This window comes from Trachemys scripta, chromosome 2 (genome assembly GCF_013100865.1).
Source record: "Trachemys scripta elegans isolate TJP31775 chromosome 2, CAS_Tse_1.0, whole genome shotgun sequence".
In the NCBI taxonomy this organism is placed as follows: Eukaryota; Metazoa; Chordata; order Testudines; family Emydidae; genus Trachemys; species Trachemys scripta.
Genome location: NC_048299.1, coordinates 270932572 through 270945344, shown reverse-complemented (window position 1 = coordinate 270945344; position 12773 = coordinate 270932572). Strand labels below are relative to the sequence as shown.

The following is a 12773-nucleotide window of genomic DNA, read 5'->3' as shown; positions in this document are numbered from 1 at the left end:
GGGGGGGGGGGCTCGGCGGGGCGGCACTTTTTTTTGCTGCTTGGGGCAGCAAAAAAGTTAGAGCCGGCCCTGCTTGCACTTGTACTTATAAATGCATCAGTACCATTTGCACCATTTCCATGTGTATAATACTTCCGTAATGGAGTGGTTGGCTCTTATAGTTATGTCCCTTTTATCAGTACTTATGCCAACGCTGGAACCCAGGCAGTGCAAAGATGGCATAAAGCCTTCTTCCCCCTGTGCTGCATCTCTCCGGAGATGGTGCGCAGAATCTGCCCTTTTCCTTGCTTCCCTCACCACAATGCAATGCAATCCATGGGCCTGCGCCTGCAGTCCTTAGAGGCAAAACTCCCATGAGGACCGGGTCCTCAGAGAGCATATGGAAGCTTTGCCATTGTTTGCCTACACCCGCAGTTGAAAATTTCGCTACGCTTTGTAATAAGTCTATTTTCTCTCATGTTTTTTCACTGAGAGTTTTTTAAAGTTAAACTTTAAGAATAGGTTAAATTAATATTAAAACAATTATAGGAATGATACTGAGAGGAGCAAGGCAATTTGGTTACAGCTTTCAGAACACCCGTATCCTGAATATCACAACTAGTGGAAGGGAACACATGGCATCGCACCCCACACAACCCAGTAGGTGACATAATACATAGGAAGGCAGACTGCACACCTTGAAAGGAAGATGCCAGCCTTCTAGCTGCTGGGTCATGAGCTCTGAGGAGACAGGGTGCCTTTCTCGAAGCCATCGTTTCTAGGAGAAGCTGAGTGGGCACCAAGTTCTGAACAAATGGAGTCGGGTCAATTTCTCTAGTGATTCCTGTGAGAAGCTATGCGGGGACTCTGGTTCCATCACATGGAGATATTTGGAACTGATTTTCTGAAGCGTTGAGTGTCCACAACTCCAACTGAAGTCAATGAGAGTGATGGGTAATAAGCACCTCAGTAAACCAGGCCCATAATGGGTTCAGTTGCATCACTTAGCTACAGCCCTGCCAGGAAACTGGTACAGGGCCACACCACCCAGGGGAAGCTCTAGAAGGTAGTGAGGCATAATCCTCTCTGCTGTTATAGGACATACACGGGAAGCATTCCTTGTGATGTCACAGTGTGCACCTCTCTCTCTGTATATCCAAGAGGGAGCATGACCCTGCCTTTTCCCCAGTCACCTCCGTGGCTTGCTCCCCAGGAGTTGCTAGAAAGGAGGAGACACTGCAGCAGTAAGAAGAGCGCAAAGGGCTGCAAAGGTGTGGAGGCACCACAAGAAAAGACTCCTTGCAAATCCACTCAGCTCAGCAGACAGGCTCAATATAAATAATGCAGTGTCCAATGCTAATGTTTTCTCGAGTTCAGCATGTCTGCCAAGTGCCGAACACCTCCCTCCTGTTTACTCCACAGTACTCTCCCCTTCTGTGAATGTGGTTGCTCAGCACTTCTGAATACTACCCCATTTGCTTAGTGCCTAAATATGGACTTAGGCACCTAATTTTCAGCACCTGTATTTCAAAGCATTGGCCAGTGCTTTGGTCATACTCAATCTGTTTTGCTGACTAGATGAGGTGAATGCTGGCGAGGCTGAACAGTAATTCATCCCACACTTGATTCCCTCCATGTCTTGCTCTCAGGATTCAAAGTCACAGCCAGATTTCTACGGACGTTCGGAATTCCGAGTACCTCACCAGCATGCCCCCTCTGCCGGCCGAATGCCTGGACATTGACGGGGATGGGAACACAGTCCCTGTGATTTTTGAAGACAGATATGTGGACTTCCCTTACAAAAGTGAGTAATGCCCCTCGGGCTGTGCCCTCAGCGCATCTCACAGGCAATGCAGGGACAGGGCTGCTCCCAGGAAATTGCAAGAAGTGGTGTGGGTGGGTCGGTAGGTTCGTGTACCCTTAGACGGTCCTGAACCAGTCCTCCAATGTGGTGTTAGAGGGCTTTATGGTTGCTCCAGGTTCCATCATTTAAATGAGGCATAAAACCAAGGTTTTCCCTACTACTTTTGGTCAATAAAGATCCTATGGAATGTCTCACTAGAGTTGGGGCATGTTTTCTGGTCAGGATTCAACATGGTGTGAATGATTCTGCTTATGGTACCTAATGTCCCCTGTTGTTTCAGTAGATTATAGGGTGACCGGACAGCAAATGTGAAAAATCGGGACGGTGGTGGGGGGTAATAGGAGCCTATATAAGAAAAAGACCCAATGACTGTCCCTATAAAATCAGGACATATGGTCACCCTAGTAGATTACAATATATACACTTCCTGTTACTTAGACATTTTCTTTCTATGAGGTGTTTTTGTTATTTTTTAAGATTAACAGTTTAATTCCAAGAACTGGAGGTAAAATCGGAAACAACCCCCCCCACCTGGAGTTTTCATTTCAGCCATTAAGGGAAAATAATGTGGTGGTTTTCATTATTAGAGTGACATCTAGTGGTAGGAAAATCCTTTATAAAATATTTCATCTGCGGCTTACAGGAACATGAAATCTAGAGAGGTGATAAAGGAAGCAATTTATTGGCACTAATACTTTTTTTTTGTAAGGTACTAAGATCTGTGGTTTTATTTTACAAAAAGATATCTGTAATTCTCAATTTTCCTCGACTTTTTACCAAGTATGTAACAGGATTTTTTTTTTTTTTTAAATCTATCCGTGTTGCAAGTGGTCACACTGGGGACGTACTTAGCACTCACAGCTCTAAGTGATTTTAGTTTAACCATGTAGTGAGCATAACAGTTAACAGTGAATGCAGCTTAAAGAATGGTGATCAGGCATGTATATGTATGGTGTGGACGTGAGAGGCTGTGCGTGTGTATAATCACCTACAAATATTTTGATGCCTTGTATAGGCCATGAACTTTTTTTTTTCTTTCAGGTCAAAGTGTGGATGTTTTCCCAGCTTGTGAGGTTCCTGAGATGAATGGTACACAAATGGACTTAATAAACAACAAGGAGGCTCTTGCATCAAATGATGACATTACATTAGCAAACGGAGATTTCAGGAAAGATACTCTGTTAATACATACAGATAAAATAAATGGGAATGCCTCCTGTATCTACAGCGATATTTCAGTTGATGCTTATACGGCTAAAGCTTTGACTCAGGACTCCACATCTCAGGCTTATACAGTCAAAAAGGAAGTCCAAAGGAAAACGGATGTATCCCATGAAAATGCATCAGTTTCAAGTAAGGAAATTGTTTCTGGCTTGGGACCAGGCCTTTTAAAACACAAAGCCGAAGACTTCCAAACATCAGTGGATATTTCATTAAAAGACGATAGACTTGCTATAGGTGTTACATGCATGGATATGAAACCTAGCAATAAGGATTCCCATGAAAGTGAACCCACATTAATCATTAGTGCTCTGGGTGACAGCGAAACTAGTGGCCTCTTACACAGCACTGAGTTAAGTAAAGCAGCTAAAACTGATAATTATGAAAATAGTCTCACTTCAGATGAACTTGCATTAAATGAACTAAACAGTCTTGAAAAACCAGTGGATCAAGACAACAAGGCTCTGTTACCAGTTTTGAAAGCATTACCAATCAGTACTTTGGATTTATTAACCCAGACAACAAAAGATGCCCCAGAGCTGAAGTCATTTGTGAAGGAGCAAAGAGCTGAGGAATGCGAAGAGTTTACCCTGATGTCAGGGGTCATAAAGAGATCTTCGTCAATAATATCCGACTCGGGCATTGAAAGTGAACCCAGTTCCGTGGCTTGGTCCGATGCGCGTAGCCGGGCTTTGGAGCTGCCCAGTGACCGCGAGATGCTGCAGCAGCTGGTACGGAGGCACACCATACACAGAAACTCCCTAGAGGGTGGGCAAACAGAAAGCAATACAAGCTTGCCCAGTGGCATCCAAGCATCGCTGACATCAATTAGCTCATTGCCATTTGAGGAAGAAGAGCGGGAAGTGGAACTTACAAAGCTGACCAAATCCGTTTCTGCGCCACAGATCAGCAGCCCGGAGGAGCCCACAGACACGGTAGATGTTTCCAAATGCGATAAAGCAATCTTGGAAGTTGCAGAAGGGCCCTTGAAAAGCTACATGGAAGTGACGTGCAGAAGCATAGAAATAGCAGGGAACTTTTCTGATTACCAGACTGCCAGGGAAAGTGAGCGATCAGAACCAGACATCGCCACAGGAGCGCATCCTAGCGCTGCTGTCAGACGAGGTAACAGCAGCGCTGAGCGACCAGAAGAAGTGGAAGTTAAAGAAGGTTTGGAATATGCAGGACAACCTGTCAGTCTAAAGCAGCACAGATGGGATACCTCTGAATGCCAGGCAGTGCAGAGTAACGAAGAGAGCAGCTTGGAAACACTGAGTGTCACCACATACTCAGATCCTAGTAGCGTGCAGTGCGGTACCTGTAGTGAGGATCTGAAAGATGCACTTAAACCCGTACTCGAGGGGTTGAAAATAGGTCAAGACTTTTATTCCAGAGTTAGCACACCAGACATTGAGAATTTCTCACGTGGCCTGAGCCAGGTACCAGATTTTTGCTACACTGTTCCAGCCTCATCGGAGACATCGACTGAATTTGGTTCAACCAGAGGAGAGTGTGGTAGCCCCGTCGCCAGTGAAACCATGATGTCATGTGAAGAAATGCAGGGCTTACAAGAAATTGAACTCGACGACACAGCTGCACTGTTGGATTCTGCTGCAGGACCTTATTGTGCCGAATATCCTCAGGAGCTGGACAGGGTGGAGCGTCGGCTTGTGGCTAACGGCAGCACTGGCTTTCACTCTGTTGCCACAGAGGGATTGGCACTGGAGAGTCGAAAGGCCGTTGAGGTGGTTAACCTGTCTGTTTCTTGCACAGCCACGTGTCTTCCCTTTTCTTCGGTGCTCAAAGAGACTCCTGCCGTGGTTGGCTTCTCTTCAAAGCAGGCTGCTTTCCCTATCACACACCAGCCTTTAGGCTCCTTCGGCGTTGTCCCCTGCAGCTCAGATGATGTGGAGGAAGAGGCCAATGAAAGGATGCTTAGGTAAGACTGTCTAATGGCTTTCTTTATTAGTGTTCCAGTCACACCTAGAGACCCCAGCTGAGGTCAGGTCCCCACTGTGCTAGTCGCACATTAAGAGCCAATCCCCACCCTGAGGAGTTTACAGTATAACTAATCTAGACAGACAACGGATGGGAAATGGGCTGTAACATAACCCCCATTGTACAGATGAGGAACTTACAGAGAGATTAAGCGACTTGCCCAGGGTCTCGCAGGGAGTCTGTAGCATTGCTGGGAACTCAGATCCCTGAATCGCAGTCTCCTGCCTTAGCCCATCTTTCCTTTCCCCCTTATTTTGGGATATTTTGCGTTGATTGCCTAGCTGACAGCACAATACGCAAACCAACACATCACAGAGGTTTCTGTTACCTTTTGTGTCCTGTGCTGTGCTGGGCACATAGGCAGTTATCTTAAAACACTGAGGCGGGTAAAGCCTAGACTCTTAAAGAGTTTGTGTTCTGATTCCTGACCTTGTTTAGGTCGTTCATCAAGCTCTCTAACCCTCTGTTTAATTTTGGAGCCACATAGTGGTTGGGTTTACTGTTATGTATTGCACTGTACTCTCTGGCTTTTTAGCTGTCTCTTCTGTTGTCTCCTTCTCCAGGTGAACCAGGGTTGTCAGGCATTTAGGCCCAGATTCAACAAAGCCCTTAAGTTTGTGCTTAAAGTTAAGCACATGCTTAATTCCTTCTCTGTTCAGCCAAGCAGAGCTTAAGTGCTTTGCTGAATCCAGGGCCTTAAATCCCATAGTGTAAGACTTAGATTGTGACCCCCTTCCTAACTTTTTGGCAAGCAAAAGTTTCTGAGCAGCCCCACTGAATTCAGTAGGATTACTTGTGTGAGTAAGTGCTCCCCAGTGAATTGAATGGTCACAGTCTTGCCCCAAGACTGAAGCTGATGTTTCTCAGCTTGGCTTTGGGACATCACCTTAGGCGCTTCCATGCATGACCTGATTCTCAGAGATGCTGAGCATCTCCCGCTGAGTCCAGCGTGGACTTAAGAGCCAAACGGTGGGCCCCAGAATTGGGAAATGTTAGTCTAGCTGGAGGGGCACTTACCTGCTCTTAGCTGGTTCGTGTCTGGGTCAAAGCTACTATCCCTTTTCATGGGATACAAATTTGCATCCATTTGTGCAACTGTCTGAGGGGGTAGGGAAAGGAGGTCGACTCCTTGTCTGTTTAGCTTAGATTTGTTTGTTAATGTCTGTCTATTAGTCCTGCTGGGTAGATCTGGACACCACGTTTTTTGCAATACAGCTACATAGCCTTGCCAGTCCTGATTCTCCCTGTTAGGGTGACCAGAAGATTCTTAGCAGCAAACCAGCATTGGACTCTAGCAGATGAAGTACCCCTGGGAGGATCTCTCCCACGAGAGGTAGTTCATTCCCTTTTGGATCACAAGCTATCTACCCGCCCATCCCGACCTCCCTTAGTCACCCTAACCCGTAGGACAGAGTATACAGGCCTTCACCTGCAAAGTTGCAAAGGGAATGTGTTGCAAGTGCTCATTCCTAGTTTAAAGGTTTTACTGTTGAACACTCAGTTCTCCGTGTGATTAATTAGTGTATTCTCCAGTTTTTATCAGGCCAAAGAAAAGTTTAAAAAAGAACTGAAGATTGAAGGATTTCTGTACAGTGACTTATCTGTACTAGCTTCTGATATCCCATATTTTCCACCAGAGGAAGAGGAAGAAAATTTGGAAGATGGAATTCACCTGGTTGTCTGTGTCCATGGACTGGATGGTAAGGCCCGAGAGAGATGCTGTGCGGAATTGCCTCATGGAGTTTATTCATATTAAAAAATACAGACGTTGAGATCCTCAGCTGGTGTAACTCAGCATAGTCCACGGGTGTCACTTACACCAGCCAAGGATCTGGCCCACAGTATGTTGGTCTGTCTAACGTTGCTGGAAAGGATCCGAGCAGAAATTCTAACATTTACTCCACAAATGCTTTTGTTACAAAATGGAGAATTTTGACAGATTTGTGCCCCCTAAACGCACTAAAATTGTCAGCCCCTTCCTTGGCATTTCACAACTGTCCGATCATTTAGCAAAATATCATCCAGCGAAAAGAAAACTTGGTGTACATGCTGTCACTGAAGGAGAGAAGGTGGCTGGCTCTGGGGAAGGTGAGTATTGTTCACTGCATAGCATATGCAGCAAGCAGAGACACAGGAAGACTGGATTGTGGGTAAGTCATGGCAGACACTGTGCCTCAGACTCACCCCTTGGGGTCACAATGTGTCCTAGGTCTTCCCTGTTCTGCTTGGGAATGAAAAGGAGTTATTTGCTGTCGCTCTTAAAAGGGCAGCTCATTCCCCCGTCTCTGCTGGCCAGCTAATAGGGAGTGACGTGGCAGAGGTATTGGAATTCCTACTCCCTGCCAGTTCCCATCCCTTCACTTCCCGGGGAACATCTGCAGCAAAGATCAAGAGAGCCCTCAGGCAGCTGCAAAGTTTGTGGGGATTCCTGTCCCACTTCTGCTCCCCTGCGTGGCTATGTCGGGGCTAACCATAATGTAGTGAGCCGTCAGTCACAGCCGCACTGACCGCGACAACTCCAGGGACAGTGTTGAGATTTGAAAAGAACATAGTGAACAGAATCTGTCGTCTTTACCCAATTGTGAAATGAAATCTCTTATCAAGTGCTGTTTCTTTTTAGGGAACAGTGCAGACCTGCGACTGGTAAAGACTTTTATAGAACTGGGACTCCCCGGTGGAAAGCTGGACTTCCTAATGTCTGAAAGAAACCAGGTAACATATGGCCAGTTTCTGCATCCTTTTATGTCCCCTGCAGTCCCATTGAAATCACTGAAACTTAGCCCTTGCAGAGCAGATATCAGGAATTGTACATTACAAAGGCTTAGGGCCAAAACCTACACATCTTTGGGAAAAGGCCCATTGGAAGTTTTGTGAGGGGTGCAGGATTTAGCATGGATATCCTGCATCAGCTCCCATTCAAATCAATGGTACTTTTCCCCATTGGAAGGCAGCTGTTGCTGGCCTGATCCTATCGCCACTGAAGTTAGTAGTAAACTGTCCATTGGCATCAGTGGTCCAAGGATCAGACCTTCGGAAATGAGATAATTAAAAACATCATGTTAAATGGCAAGTACAACAGTCTGATACATCCATCTGTTGTATGATGTGCAAAATTATGCAGAACTAAAAGAAAACAGCCAGCCTGGTGATGTTAATTCTAAATGCTCAAGAGGATGCTACGGTCTGCTTGGGGGAGTCGGTACTGCTGGTTTCAGCTAAAGCATCAAACAGTTGTATACTGTGTATACTGTGATTTATTTGCTCGTATGATAAAGAAATGCCCTCCAGAAAGGTAATCCATTGCCTGTGCAATGCAGAGCAGCAGAAATGAACTCTGTTCTCTGCCCTACATGCATGTGATGCAGCGTATTTAGTTACATAAAGGGCCACATTCATAAACAGAGCAAGGATTTCAGTGTCCAGGCAAAAGCATTCATCTGTTCTACTGGGAAACTTCAGGGCAAAATGTTCCAATTTGGTTTGCAGTGCAGATCTCTTATCCAAAGGCAGGTTGCAACTGAACAACCTGTGTTCTCACCCTGTTCAAGTTCCTGTTGATGTCAGTAGCCGTTCTCGGAATACAGAATGCACGGAAAGTAACATTCATGAGGATAATATTTTGCACGTTCACCAAAGATTCTCAGTGCACTTTACAAACGTGAAAGAGTTCAGTCTTACCGCACCTCCGTCTGCTGTTGTTCAGCGTGCGTGGTGAGGCACTATCACCCTCATTTTATAAAAAGAACAGGAGTACTTGTGGCACCTTAGAGACTAACAAATTTATTAGAGCATAAGCTTTCGTGGACTACAGCCCACTTCTTCGGATAGTATGAGCACAGCAAAGCAAGCAGCTTGCCGCAGGTCACAGAGCAAGTGCATCGCAGCACTAGGAACGGAGTTCTTGACTCCTCCCGCGATGCTTTTAGCCGCCATATCCTCTTTCCTCCCTGCAACAGAGAGCCATATGGAGACTGTAACAGATCCGCATGCGAGCTGTCTAGCCAAATTTTGCCTTACAGGGAAAAATGTGAATCTATGTCATTTGGAAAGGCACTGAAGTGATATTGAGGGATGGAAACACAGACGAGTGAAATAGGAGGACTCTGTGTGTGTTGTGTCTAGGACTTACACTTGGGATGGTGTTTTTCCACTTCTAAATAACCTACAAGATTCAAGATAATGAGCTTAGGAGGAAATCATTAATTATCGATGCAGACAAAACAAACAGGCAGGAGGTTAGTAGACTGTATTTTGTTTATGAGAACATTTATTTTAAGGCAGCACTGGAAATTGGAGATGGTCATGTTCTCCTTTGCAAGAGCTGCAATTAGTGAGATGAATTTTGTCACAGAAGCATTAATTACTAGATATGTTTTCCCTAAATATCTGTTCCAACACTTGATGATTGTTTCCCTGGCATCTCATTAGTTTTGAATTTGATTTAGAGTCCTGACACAGTTCTAAACTAAAAATACTCTCCTGCAGTTCTGTAGACTAGACAATTTATAGTTTGTTTTGTTGTATCACAAATGGCAGTATTGCCATAGGCAATAAATAACTTAAATACCCTGCTGATACTCATCATGCTACTGATTAACTGTCAAACACCACATGGTATTGTGTGATAGCAGCATAAACTTTTTTTGCTAACTTTGTTAGGGTCAGTTTATAATACTATAGACTAGTCTAGCGTGATAATCCACTAAATCCTAACTGCTAAAGTTGGGGCTGGTCAACAGTAGGAATTTACATCAATATAGCTGCATCTCTCAGGGCTGTGAAAAATCCACACCCCTGAGAGACATAGTAACACCAACCTAACCCCTGGCATAGATAGTGATAGGGAGACGGAAGAACTCTTACTAGCTACCACCTCTTGGGAATTACCTACGCTGACTGGAGAACCCCTCCCGTTGGTGTAGGTAGCGTCTACATTTAGGTTTTGTCTACCCTAGCACTTTTGTCGGCAAACCTCTGACCGACATAAGTTTCATTGACAAAAGCACTGGTGTGGACAGTGCTGTCAGCAGGAGATGCTCTCCTGCCGACATAGCTACCACCACTCGTATGGGGTGGTTTCATTAGTGTAGACATAGCCTGAAGTGCTTCAGCAGCACACCTGCAGCTGTGCCAGTGTAGTAGCTTACGTGTAGACATATGCTTGGTCTCCTACATAAGTGGGCTGATATTCAGAGGGGTTGAGCATCTGCAGTCCCCTCTGATCGCAACTCAGGTCACTTTACGAACCTTAGTCTAATAATGTTGGCCTAAGCAACTTGTGTGTCATTACCGTGATCCTTACGGTGTGGTTCTATTACATAAAATGACTATGTAAAAAGGGGGTTGTCTTACTCAACAAATCTGATCACTTTGTGTGTTCAGAGTCACGTCCCTTTTAGAGACTAAAATGAGTATGTCTGCCTTTACTCCTGTTAGCCCTGCTGAGCCAATGCAGCTAGGAGAGCATGAGCTGGAATATATTCCTCCTTCTGCATCATCAACAGACTTGCTCACTACATTCCAACTAGTTACACCCATGTAAGCCCCCGATGGCAGTGGGCTTCCACAAATGTCACTATGGGCAGAATTTGGCCTATAGATCCTTCATTACTGTTAACGATGTATCCAGCCTGAGTGAGTTTGCAACATGAACCCTGAGGGGGGAAAATATCAAATCTGTTTGCTTGCAAACAGAGCATATTTAATATGGAATCATTGACAGACAATAAACATGGAACTCCTTGAAGCCGCTTTTACACAGTCACTTTTGGGAAAAGAAATGCAACTTCCAGGGGACCTAGCGAATGAGAAAAATTGGCTCTGTGCCTTTTTTCCCCCTTGCCTCTTTATGATGCATAAAGAAGTCTTGAAATGTTCTTATTTTATTGCTTGTATTTTTCCTCAGAAATATCATTTGTCTAGTTTTTTTTTGTACCGCAATGCAATCCCTTGACAGTTATGTCATCAGCTGACACCATTCTCTCTTCACCAGACTGATACTTTTGCTGATTTTGATTCGATGACTGACCGATTACTGGATGAAATTATTCAACATATCCAGTTGTACAACCTGTCCATCTCCCGGATAAGGTAAAACACACTGACAGCTAATTGGATGTGACAGAGCACAGTAATGTTCAGTAGAATCATCTCCATTATATGGGGCCTCAGCCAAAGCCTTCATGTCAATGGGAGTTTTTCCATAGACTTAATGGGCTTCACAATGTGTATTAAGACGTTGGTTTTGTCCAGACCTGGCAGAGCAGCTGCTGAGCTGGAAATGTCATGGAGGATAAAGGAGAGGGGAAAACATGACTAAAGGGCATTAATGAACAATCTTTTTGGAGGCAGAGTCAATCCACATAGAGCAAGAGAGAGCAGTGCATGCCACACGCATTTTGAAGTTAAGGAATATATAGACTGTTCTTTGTTTGTGTGTCATTTTGTCTCTTCCGACAGTTTCATTGGCCATTCCCTCGGTAACGTCATCATCCGATCAGTATTAACTCGGCCAAGGTTTCGCTATTACCTCAACAAGTTACACACCTTCCTGTCCCTCTCTGGGCCTCACCTAGGGACCCTTTACAACAACAGTACTTTGGTTAGTACAGGTAAGAGTTAATGAAAAAGGCTACGATTTGCTTTTGTGTGTAGCAGTACCTGTAAGAGACCATTGTGTGAATGGGGCAGTGGTACTGACTAGTGTTTGTGTGTGTCACTAACCAGAGCTGTGGGAAATATTCACACCAGATCTCCAACCACTTGAGTTTAGCTTTGGGTTTGTGTTTAGCTGCAATCAGAATTCCCGGATCAGGAAAGCCTGCATATGGGGGCTGAGGATTGGTGCTTCCACCTGTGCATTGAATCTCAGCTCCCAACCCCCACTCTGCTGTCTGAATAACGTTGTTGCTGCATGAGCCCCAAGGTCAGGGAATTCCCTGACCAACAGCTGCCTCTGGAATCAGCAGTACAGTACCTGCAAAAGTAAGGGGGTAAAATAATGTAATGGGACAATAATGTCATAGCTCTCCTAGATCCTTCCGTTCTCTGCTCATGGAAGCAGAGACTACAAAATGGCCCTGAGGTTTTCTAGACATTGGCCACTAGCACAAGAAGAAATGTAGAGTACTGATGGGCAGTTGCCTTGGCACTTCTAGCCCAAGAATGTTCAGTCACAATTTATGAACCGCGGAAGGGATTCTTTAATTTTGGGACGTTTGGGCTGATGATTACGAATACGGTAAACCTGCACGTCAATTGTCATTCCAGGCCTATGGCTCATGCAGAAGCTGAAAAAATCAGGGTCACTTTTGCAGCTGACCTTCAGGGACAACGCAGATCTCCGCAAATGTTTCCTGTACCAGCTCAGCCAAAAAACAGGTGAGTAAATGTCTGGGCGGAGAGCAAATTCTCCAAAGTGTTGTCCCGTGCCAAGATGCTCTTCAGGAAATAAAGGAAGTCATCCGTGTTTGATCAGTGATTTTTGCTAATCGTTGGCCTCAAGAGGAGATGGGCCTGAAGCAAAACTATTTAATGGACTCCTCTGTCTGATCTAATCCATTTTACCTATGCATTTCTATTGTGGACATCACCATGGAATGGAGTTGCCAAATGCTCCCCACCAAACTTTGGTCAATTTGCAACTGAATACAAATGCTGTAGTTCAGGCCCATCTCTATGTGCACACTCTGTAAGCAAAGACTAGTGGTGT

General features: G+C 45.0%; 1 protein-coding gene across 2 annotated transcripts in view; it reads left to right on the top strand.

Moving 5' to 3' along the window:
- The window catches only part of FAM135B (family with sequence similarity 135 member B), a 348914-nt gene that overhangs the window by 329036 nt on the left and 7105 nt on the right, over positions 1–12773 (top strand). For both annotated transcript variants that reach the window (XM_034763663.1, XM_034763664.1), the window contains exons 12-18: positions 1629–1783; positions 2885–5003; positions 6596–6762; positions 7683–7774; positions 11055–11152; positions 11522–11673; positions 12332–12442. In XM_034763663.1, coding sequence (XP_034619554.1) covers positions 1629–1783; positions 2885–5003; positions 6596–6762; positions 7683–7774; positions 11055–11152; positions 11522–11673; positions 12332–12442 — 2894 coding nt within the window. The remainder of the gene's footprint in view (positions 1–1628; positions 1784–2884; positions 5004–6595; positions 6763–7682; positions 7775–11054; positions 11153–11521; positions 11674–12331; positions 12443–12773) is intronic.